Source organism: Excalfactoria chinensis, chromosome 15 (genome assembly GCF_039878825.1).
Source record: "Excalfactoria chinensis isolate bCotChi1 chromosome 15, bCotChi1.hap2, whole genome shotgun sequence".
Classification (NCBI taxonomy): Eukaryota; Metazoa; Chordata; class Aves; order Galliformes; family Phasianidae; genus Excalfactoria; species Excalfactoria chinensis.
This window is the reverse complement of record NC_092839.1, coordinates 11,587,038-11,598,578: the sequence shown is the minus strand read 5'-3', so window position 1 is coordinate 11,598,578 and position 11,541 is coordinate 11,587,038. Positions and strand designations below refer to the sequence as shown.

Sequence of the window (11,541 nt, the reverse complement as noted above, 5' to 3'; positions counted from 1 at the left end):
AGCGGCACCGACGGCCACCCATTCGCCAATATGTATATATATAGCAGCAGGGAGGCTCGCTGGACTTTCATCGGGGCCAATGGGAGCCCTGGGTGGGGTGAGGTGGGGCAGGTTGGAGTGGCCCGGCCCGGGGACTTTGCGGGGCAAGCGGTTCACAAAGGGTTCAGGCGAGGCAGGAAGGCACAGGGCCAGCACCGGGCAAGTACCGGCCGCGGGGCTCCCGGGGGCGGCCGTGGCCGCGGTCCCAGCGCAGCGGTAGGCGGCTGCCAGCGCTGCAGGTACAGACCCCGCTCAGCTTGCAAAGCTGCCTCCTGCTCGTATGCATGGGCTCATAAACATCTTTCCCCCTTCTCTCTTTCTTTTTCTCTATTTTTTATTTTCATTTCAATTTATTTTTATTTTTATTTTTTGCTGTGCAGAATGTTTGGGGTACATCTGCACAAAGTGGGGAGGGCTGTGGTGTTTGTACTGCAGTGCCAAGTGACTGACTATGTCTTCCTTCAGAATTTCCCCTTAGAAATGATGGAATAAAAAATGAAGGGACAGAAGAAGAGCGAGTTTTGGTGGTTGGATTGCTTTTTCCTTATCTGGCTGACTAACCACCTATTTATGGAAAGGGCATGAGAATGAACCACCTGGGAAAGCAAAATTCCCTTCACAATTAGTGTTGACAGCCATTAAATTCTGACCAAAAAAAAAAACAACATTTGCTGCCATGAGTCTCCTGTTCGGGATCTGCAGAATAACATGCTGGGAGTGCTAAAGGTTTCCACGTGGAGGCAGATGGAACAGCAGCACAAGTACAGCAGCTCAGAACACCTGCACACTCAGCTCTGTCCTCTCTTTGCAACAGGATTCAAGCAGGCTGAGCATCTTGCTGCTAGTCAGAAAGCTGCCTGTAAACCAGAGAACTTGAGGATATGCTTCTTTGAGAGATGATTTTCCCCAGCCCCACACCACCTTTTTCATCATTCCCCAGTTGCATTTTGTGTCTCAGCTCTTAATCCCTTTGCTTGAGTGTCTGATGGTGAGATGCTGTGGTGCACATGGCTGTCTTAGACACAAGACAGAGAAACAGAAGATGGAATCAGCACTGAATCTGAGGCCCATAAAGGCACGTCTCACAGTCAAATTAATTGATAGACCAAGGTGGCAGTGGTCAACACATAGAAAAATGTACAAAAGCATGACAACTCACGGCAGAGCTTTTCTATCACTTTCCTACATCCTTCCCCCTCCTAGTGATTTTCTTCTCTGGGATCACACCATGTAGCCCACAAGATCTGAGCCTATTCTGGAGTGGGCTTTAAGATTAAAGCTGGTTCAAAGGTTTGTGCATTTCTTACAGGAATACCCCAACAAGAAGTTGGTATTTAGTGATTTGTTTTCTTTAAACCAGTTCTACTGAAAGCACATCTTGCTGCCCTTGTCAACTGAGTGCAGTTGTTCAATGATAAGTTCTTCTGAGAAACCAGGTGAGAAGAGACAATTTGTGTGCTCTGTGGACACCTGTCTATTTAAGGAATCAGAATGAACTCGAGTGAAGGGTCGCAGCTTAGTGACTGTGAAATGAGCTCTTTAGAAGACTTTGGAATAGACAAGTCAAGACTAAACGGGACACAGGTCAATTTTTCCATGTTCCTTTCTGCAATGGGGAAGAAAACACCCTGTTAATACGAAATCTTCTCTATTAAGCTGTTTTTAAATTACAGAATGGAAAAGGTTTTATTTAACTTCTGTGGTCGTGATGTAACTCTCTGGCAGGGAAGCTGGTGTATTTGTAGCTCAGCTAAGCCTGGAGCTGAGAGAGCTAATGATTGCCTCAACTTCTGGTAAAGTGCAGTTCTAAGGGCATTTTCAGCCTTCACTTCTTCCTACCCTCCCTTTTAAAAGATTTCAAAACCAAGCCTTTAATTTTCAGCAAGACCTTTTCACGTGACCTTTAGACCATAGCAAGGGTTATTTGGACAGTAAATCAACACAAGGTAGCAGGGTCCTTGGGCTGAATTCTGGGGACGTGTTCTCAAAGTGTGAGCTGAGGTATCCATCACTATTATGGGTATCTGTCACCGCTGTCCCACAGATATCTACCTGTAATGCTTCCCAGTATTTTGGGGGGGTTGTGGCAGCTTGTGACAACTGAAAATGTGAAGCCCTCTTAACTTCTACAGTTGTGGCATGGAGTATTTTATGACATTGATCAGTAAAGATCTGAAGTTCAAAATCAATAGCTTGTGATAAGTATTATTCCATGCTTCTCATTTGGCACAGAAAAAGAAAAGGGCTGATTTCTGAAGGCTCAGAGTCTTTCAAGGTCTCCCATGCTTTTTAAAATGCTACAGTGCAGAAGTTTCATAGAAGCATGGGTAGGCTCCCCAAGGAGTGTCTCTGTCACAGGGAAGGTATTTCACAATGCTGGGGAAGACAAGCTAAACACAACTCGTAAACTCTAGGCAAAACATAGTGCTGTTATTCGAGGTTTTTGCACATGTTTGTTTATACACTTCTAATTCTATGGCTCTCTCCAGTCGACGATCTTAAAAAGTTTTGTAAATATTGATGAATTCAGCCTCAGCTTAGGAAATGGGAAAGTACGGTAATTCCCATTTTACAGAAGGGAAACTGAAATGTATTTGAAAATCAAGATCTTGAAGTTATTATATGGATACTCAGCATGAGAGCAAAATAAACTTATTGTGTTTTTACTCAAATACCGGTTTTGTCACACCAAAGTCTTCAAATTCCATTGCATTATAGATGATTACCCACCCACATGATGACAGTAGCAGTGTGGAAAAATAGGTCTGTTGAGCAAACTGAGAACAAGGTAATCCTTAGAGGAGGATCCAGAAAAACAGAAAGGTAGGTGAACAGCTCAAACTCCACATGGCAAGGAATCTTCCAGCTGGCCATGACCTGTTGGAGATATCGACCTCTGCAATAAACATTGCAACACTCAACCACGGAAGGAGTCTCTAATTAGTAAGTTAGCACATGGTTCAAGAAAATTAAGACATTTCTTGACTTCACAGTCAGTGTTTACCAAAAATTGAGTTTATTAGAACTCAAGAAATTGAGTTCAATGGCAAGATATTCTGATAGCCAGCTTGGAAAGACTCAGGACACAACTGGCTCTTCCCTTTTCTTTTGATAACTAGAACCACTCTCTGCTTTGCATTTGCTTGTCTCTTTTAGCAATCTCGTCCTCCCCAAGCAGGGAAGGGAGCTGTTTAGCAGAGCATTCATGCATTAGAGGATGCTGTGAGGATGAGCTGCTGACATAGACTGATGTTTTCAGACAGAGCTGGCAGTAGTCTAGAAGCTTCCTTCACCTTCTACGCATCACCGCAGAGAGTCACATCCAGTTTGAAAAGAAGAATTTAGGAATATGTCAGAACATTTCATTTTCTCAAAGAATATGGTTCATGTTCAGGAGGCAGGAATTTCACTAGTGTGTAGTGTGCCGTGGGAGATGATACTGGAAATACTCATTTCCCTTTACTGTATTTCAATACTCTTCTGCTGAGATATGTAACATGTGTATGCTGTGCAGTTGTCTTGTTCACATGCAGTTAACATAGGCCAAGTCATGTTATGACACTGAAAAGCTCTGAAAATGTTTACAGTTCCAGTGGTATTAATTCATTAATGTAAGTAAGTGATCCAAAGCTGCCAAAAACACTGGAATTTTCCAAAGGCAGGAAATGCTGAGCATCCCTTTAATTCAAACAGCACTTGAAATCTAAAATAAAGGCCTACATCTATAAACTGAAGCTTTTAGTTGCTGTGTGACAGTCCTAAGCCTGGAGTGATAGCCGTTACATGACTTTTTGAGAGAGCTTGCAGAAGATGACTATACAAACACTTGAATCAGACACATCTTCATGTAATTTACTGGATTTATAAACTAAACCTGTAACACCTGCATGGATTACTTTGCTTTACTTTTGATCTGATGCATGTGCTTCTGCTGAAACAAATCTGACAGCACAACAAGTCTCTGGAGAGGCAACAGATTCTTGCTCTATTGCTGATTTTCAAGCTTCTATTTCTATGAGATGCTACAAGATGCCAAAGAGAGATTTGGCAAATACAAGATTTATTTACTTAAATATTTGCCCTATAACTTCTGTGTTTCATAGATACCAATAGCTGGTCTCTAAACCTTCAAGAAATGGCAATTAATTCTTTTTTAAACCATTATGGAACACTGCTTTGTTTCATCCAGGGGGACCATTTTTGTCTGTGTCCTTTAGAGTATTTTTTGATAAAAGACCTAAAAGATATGTAAAAGATACTATTAATCCAGCAGCTCATCTCCAAGATCACAAAGAAAAGGGTTTCAACTTCAACAAGTATATTGCTGTGAGCTAAGCTCATTTTGCTTCCATCGTCTTTATTAGAGCCATAAGAAAATATGAAAACTTTAACTGCCTTTATCATTAGTCAACCAAAAGGCACTTGAGCTATGTTTAGTTGAACTCAATGCCCTCTGGGCCACATCCCGATTACTCCTATTCATTGCTTTAGGAGGGCTTAGAGCAGACTATATCAGTAGCTCATCAGATAAAACCCTTGCCCAAAATCCTGCTGTTAATTGCTGTTCAAATGCCTGGCCACAGTCTTCTCAAGGGACGAGCCAAGTTTCCTCATATGTATGACTACCAAATGCAACCATTCCCCTTGGGGAAACAATCTATTTGTTGTTCTGTTCATTGAAGTATCAAAAGAGCACATCTGATAGGAGGAAAATTCTCCAAAACACTGTAATTTTGCAAAAAAAAATTAAAAAGAGAAAAAAAAATGCAGATTAGAAGATGCTGAGTAACAATACAGCAATACAGCAACACAGCCAGGACATCTTACTAATGGGTCTGCTGTGAGTTCAGAGCCAGTCTACAAATTCAGTGACACCATCCAGAAGGACCTGGACAGGCTTGAAAAGTGGGTCCACGAGAACCTCATGAGGTTCAACAAGGCCAAGTGTCAAGGTACTGTACTTGGGTTGGGGCAATCCTAGAGTAGCGGAAGAAAACTTGCTGAGAGCACCTTGTGGAGAAATTGTCCAGGCCTGGGGTCCCAGCACAAGAAGGATGGAGGATTGCTGGAGTGGATCCAGGGGAGGCCACAATGATCATCAGAGGGCTGGAGCACCTCCTCCCTTAGGAAGAAAGGTTGAGGGAGATGGGATTGTTCAACTTGGAGGAGAGAAGGCTCTGGGGAGACCTCGTGGCAGCCTTCCAGTACTTGGAGGGAGCTTATAGGCAGGAGTGGGACCAACTTTTTACACAAGCAGATAGTAAAAGAACAAGAGGAAATGGTTTTAAATAAAAAAGGGCACATTTAAGTTAGCTGTTAGGAAGAAATTCTTCACTCAGAGGGCTGTGAGGAGCTGGAAATGCTGCCCAGAACTGTGGGTGCCCCATCCCTGGAGGGGTCCAACGCTGTGGATGGGCTCTGGGCAGCCTGAGCTGGTGGGAGGCAGACAGACCATGGCAGAGGATGGGACTGGGTGGGCTTTAAGGTCCCTTCTACTATAAGACATTCTGTGATAATGTGCTAAGAGAAAAGAATCCTGCAGAGTTGTGGTTAGGAGAGGAACTGGACTCTGTTCCTCTTCATGTGCATTTTTCCAAGAAGCAGTGACTTTTGAAACAGGCAGATTGTTTCTATCTGTACAGGTGTAACAGAAGAATTAATTTCAGGTGCTATGTGAGCAGTCCTCATTGAAGATAAACAGGAGGATCTAAACAAACAAATGAATAAGACAGATGCCTCATCTGTAGGACCTGCACAGACATGAGAGACTTCCAGTATGTGCCACAAAATGTTTGCAGAAAACTGAAAGATGTTCCACCACTAAAAACATTTTGGAACAGGATGAATTGTGGACTAACAGACTCACATAGTTCATATATTGAACACTGGTGTATTCCTTGTTGGTACTGAGTTGCCAAGTAGTGGCAAGGAAGGCAGGGCTGCAGAGATAGATAGCTCTGCATCAGCCATATGCCTTCTATTGTAAAGGCAACCGATGTTCTGCTGGGACAGAATTATGGGATACTAAATAATCATGTTTACAGTGTGTCCCAACCAAAAAGGTGGAATAAAGTCTACTGAGCCTCACCATAAAGGGATTTCCCAGAAAAGGGGAATCTCCAGCTTCCATCTCACACACAAGTACCAGAAGGAACTCCCACTGCTTGAATGGGTCCAGCTGTGCTGAAGAAATTCTACACAAAGCCCTACAGGGAGGGAAAAGAGAAATATCCATCACTGATGGCAAAGCATACAAGAAGGTTTGAATGGTGATGTTGGTCCTGACTAATAGGAGAGATTTTTCTTTGAAAGAACAAGGTTAAAAATCTGAGGAAATCTTCCTTTACCTCAGATCACAAAAGAATGGAAAACAGAGGGTTGACCCAGGATTTGTCCTGTAAATATGTAAGATTTGCATTGTTAGGAGCTGGTGTGTCCTTTTGGAAAAGAGCAGCCTTAGAAGGGGACTTTCTAAAGGATTATTTTCTTCATCCCTTTTTCCCCCTTCTTTCCCCCACTACAAGAAGGGCAGACATAGATATCCTGATATAACTTCGTATCAGAATAAGTCATCTTATCTAATACTGGAAATGCCATTCTGCTATTAGCACTGTGCCTACGTGATATGGGTAGCGAGCTGCATTATTTCTACTGACCCCACTAAAATAATACAGCACTGTGAGGCTTTTGCTACTAGTGATTCATTTCATAAAATCTATGCCTACACAAACCAACCATTTCATCTCCACTGTGTTTTCTCATTTCTAATACTTGTATTAACAAACACTGCTGGTGTGTGGGAGGTTCAAGATGCTCAAACACAGAGAAGAGCTCCGTGTAACTTCAGGGAAAAGGGTGAAGAGTTTGGGAATTCAAAACAACTCAGGCAGCAAAGAGCATGGGAAGGCTCTTTGATACTAAGCTTCACTGCAAAAGGCTACAGCAAGTAACATGAAAAGGAAACGTGAAAAGGCACTACAGAGAGGATGGGAGGTGACAGATGTGGGGGTTACACAGACCACAGAAGGGCTCCCACCAAAGAGCAAGGTGAAGCCAACCATGCTCACTACAGTGAAGACCAGCACAAGACAGATCAAGTCCTTTTATGCAACTGAAAGAGAAATGAGGTCAGTGAGTTCAAGGAGTTTATATTACTCCACCACTAGATGTTTGCACTCGTGCGCTGTTTTCACTTTTATTTACATAAGAAAGGTCTCCAGTAAGTAACTCTTGGCAACATGCTCACAGCACAGATCTTGTCTGAGCATGTGGGAGAAAAAAAAATATTTTCAAAGCCTGCAAGTCATCGAATTCTTATGAAATCCACTCCTTTTCTCTTGAAGGAAATTGCATTGGCTTGGATCTAACATGTATCATTCAGTTAATCCACCCGTGGAAATAACCGTGGCTCAGATTATATCCTTTCAGAATAGGCTTTTAAAAGGAGAGAAGATAACTGACAAAGGGAAGAGTAGAGCAGCCTGAGAAATAAAGAGACTTATGAATTAGGATTATGTTTTCACATAGCGTGTTATTATTAACAAAGATCTCCAGTGTGAACTTTTGAGATTAATTTTTCTTCCTCAGTGGGAACAAATCAAAATTACGAGAGAACGTAAAATACAAAAATCAGCTCCATGCACATTAGTGATAAAGCAGGAACCCAAACTTTCCATTCTTGCTTGCTAGCAGTAGAACTGCTATAACATTTCCACCTATGAAGGACAAAGCCAAGGTTGAAGGAGTATGGTGTGAGTGCACACACTGAAACTTGAATGCAGCATGCTGTATTTTAGCTCTTTCTAGCAAGAACCAACTGCAGGAAGAGTGTTCAGCCCTAGATGCCCCAGCCTAAGAAAGACATGGACCTGTTGGAGTGGGTCAGGAGGAGGCCATGAGGATGCTGAGAGGGTTGGAGAACCAATCCCATGAAGACAGGTTGAGAGAGTTCAGGAGGAGGATCCCAAGAGACTTTCCAGTGGCCTTCCCATACCTAAAAAGGCCTACAGGTTACATAGATTTTGCCTTCAGAAAATGTTTTCGATCATTGCTTTGGCTGCCTGGGACTGACTGTGCTGACCTCACTCATCTCGCTCACAACACCAGCTGGTTTTCTTTGTTATCTCCCCACACATCACTCACGGACCCACAGACCCTAATGCAGATTTCAGCATTCCTTTTTGAAGTCAGCCCCCCTTTCACTCCCCATACCCAGCCTTGACTCCCCGTACCCAGCTACTTTCTCCGGATCTGACTCTAATCACTTTCAATTGCGCATAACAGAAAGATGAATCACAGGAAAAACACCTGAAAATACGTTCAAACACCTTCCTGAATCTCCCATTACAGGATTGTTTGATTGTTTCCTTCCACACCTGACAACAGTACATGGCACCAAAATCTGTCCTTGCCAGGTCTGTACGTTTCTGATACTGATCATTGTGCAGAAAGATGCTGTCAGACCGAAGCCGGGCGCAGCACGGAGCCCTCGGGAGCCTCGTCTGAGCCACCCAGCCGCTCCTTTCAGTAGCACGGGGCGCACCAGCCAAACCCCAGCACAAAACGCTGCCGGGGATCCCATCGGCTCGGAGCTGTGCGGGTAAGAGCCGCTCGTTCCGCCGTGCGGGCAGATGATGGTCTCGCACCGCCAGCGGCTGAGCGCGGTGCGCCGCTGCCAGCGTTCACCCCCGCAGTTGTGAAACGAGATGATGATCCGACTTTTCACCGCTGTTTTGTTTGATGGACGTGAGAGGAGCTAAATAAACTGAAGCATGTGGAGGCAATTACACGGTGCGAGTGCCAGTTTCTGTTTTAGGACCAGCAACCCGGGGCAGCTCAGAGAAAGATTTATTGTTGCTTAAAAAGCCCCTCCGCAAAGATGTGACCTCCAAGGCCTTTTCCACCGCCGCTCCCAGAAGGAGGCAGAGCGGGTGGATGGCGAAGCCCGGCGCTCGGCTCGGCCTCTGCTCGCAGCGCTGCAGCTGCGGGGTGTTGCGGGGGGGCAGTGCCGGCTGTGACCGCTGGGAGGCGCTGTCGGGCGGCGCTGCTCAGTGTCGCCCCCTGGTGGCAGCATCACGCCTGGCCGCGGAGGGCGGAGTCACGCTTCCCCTCCTGGAGGTGGGACGTACCAACTGCTGATGCGAGGGGGGGGATGTTGGTGTCGGCGCGGCTCGCTCCGGGCAGATGGCCGCCCTGTGGGTGGTGATGAAGGAGCAACGGAAGCCTCGAGCCGCCTCACGGGGCCGCTGCCTCGCGCTGTCATCGTTTTTCTTCGCATTCTCCAAGCGGGTTTCCTCCTCTGAGGGGAAGGCGAATAGTTCGGCCCTGCCAACATGGCCGCCACCATGAAGAAAGCGGTGAGTGGTGGCTGCGGGCTTCCCCAGCCCTGCCCGGCTCTCCGTGTCACTCTCCGTGCCCGGCTCCCGTTCCTGGGCTCGCTGGGCCGGGTCCCCTCAGCGCCCATCCCGGCCCTTGTGAGGCCTCGGGCTGCTCTGCCCGTTCCCTGCGCGGGCAGCGTGCGATGGCGGCCCTGTGAGGAGTTCGGCGTGTCGGCAGGTTGCCGTAAGGGTTGTTTTGTCCCCGGCTTCGTGGGGATCGTCTGGTGGTAAGGTTGGATTTGAACCTCGTGGAGGAGGCCCGGCCTTCATGTTGACCTCTGATATTTGCAGGCTGCCGAAGATGTCAACGTTACTTTTGAAGATCAGCAGAAAATTAACAAGTTTGCGAGAAATACCAGCAGGATCACGGAGCTGAAAGAGGAAATAGAGGTGAAAAAGGTACGTGTGCTTTACGTTCGCTTTGTTGAATTCATTTTTGGTTGTAGAATGGAAAATAGTGGCTGTAACTGAGTAAAAGAAGGCCTTAATGGCAGCAAATCAGGCAGCAGTGGAATTTGTCTCCTGTATTTCCCTTGTTTAGGCGGTTAACTATGCTGTTAATGAGACATAGTATTGACTAGAAATGTAATTATGGGCACAATTCCATTGATTTAAGAGGCATTTCTGAAGCTACTTTGATATTGTGGAGGTATTGATGTCGTACTGGCAGGTGGGATTTTTGCCCCAGATGTGAAGTTGGATATTCAGCTGATACTGTGACATTGTGTTCGCTGGAGTAACTCATGCAGTACAAACTGAGCTGAAGTAACTCATGCAGTACAAACTGAGCTGAAGTAACTCATGCAGTACAAACTGAGCTGAAGTAACTCATGCAGTACAAACTGAGCTGAAGTAACTCATGCAGTACAAACTGATCGCCTTCCTTTCGTCTTGACAGAAACAACTTCAGAATTTGGAAGATGCCTGCGATGACATCATGATGCTCGATGATGATTCGCTTTTGATACCCTACCAAATTGGAGATGTCTTCATTAGCCATTCCCAAGAGGAGACGCAAGAGATGCTGGAGGAGGCAAAGGTTTGTCTGAGCCAAAGGGAGCTCCTTTACTTCACTGCTTACTATTGGAGTACAGAATTCTGTCCTACACAAGGATTTATAGACTAAGTATAAATCAGAATCTTCCTTGATGCGTTCTGTGCAATTACTCTCATCATTCACCTATGCAGGTTCTCTAATGTGATACGTTCATGTTTGGTTTATGATTTTGAAGAGGGAAATGTGTGCAAATGTAAGCTCATAACAGAGCTGTCATTATACAAAGTATTGGTAGGTTTCAGATGGCTCCCTGAACGTGTTACACCACACCTTGACTAAAAGTTGTCACAGAGGTGCCTTTAATCATTGAAGTGTTGCTGACAAATACGGCTCAGTTTGCTGGACGTAACCAGGTGATTTCTTTCTTTTTCAGAGAAGTTTACAAGAAGAAATTGAAGCATTAGAATCCCGAGTGGAATCAATTCAGAGAGTTCTGTCTGACCTGAAAGTTCAGCTCTATGCCAAGTTTGGAAATAACATAAATCTTGAGGCTGAGGACAGTTAAAAGTTCTCTAAAAACACCACGTGTCTTTTCCTTGTTTATTAATTGTTTGATACTTATTCTCTTCCAAAAATGTTTAAAAACAAAAAATGCAACCTATTTTTTTTTCTTTTATTTTTTCTACTTTCCTGTCTTGGGTTCCATCTATTTAATGAGAGCTCTCATATTTTGGTTTTTGCAGTTATTTATTTGCTCAGGAAAGCAGTAGCTTCGTACTGTTGGTAAAGCACCGAGGTTGGCATGTTTGCATTGTTTGTTAAAGTAATAAAGTCAGGCATATATTGTAGTTTCCTTGGTCTTGTTTTCATCTCATGTAAATACTTAAAATCTGTTGTATAAAAGCAACAGAAATGGGGAATTGTTTTTTTTCTTCTTTTTACGCTGTATTGATGGAGAGGTGATATTTAGGGCACGGCCTTGCATTGAGCTGTGAGACTGTAAATCAGAATGACGAGTCCTTGACCTCTTTAATTTTCCTCAAGGTTCATTTTCTAAATCCATCTTTACGTATTTCAAAAATGAAGCCTTTCTAGTTTAGACCGAGTTTGACCTGTAGTAAGAATCAT

At 44.5% G+C, this 11,541-nt stretch overlaps 1 protein-coding gene across 1 annotated transcript; it reads left to right on the top strand.

Moving 5' to 3' along the window:
• The first annotated feature begins 9,168 nt into the window (after window positions 1-9,168).
• PFDN4 (prefoldin subunit 4) lies at window positions 9,169-11,261 on the top strand. Its single transcript, XM_072350271.1, has 4 exons — window positions 9,169-9,395; window positions 9,708-9,815; window positions 10,315-10,455; window positions 10,847-11,261. Exons 1-4 carry the CDS (start codon window positions 9,372-9,374, stop codon window positions 10,976-10,978), a joined length of 405 nt encoding a protein of 134 aa, XP_072206372.1. The 5' UTR covers window positions 9,169-9,371; the 3' UTR covers window positions 10,979-11,261.
• Window positions 11,262-11,541: the final 280 nt, after the last annotated feature.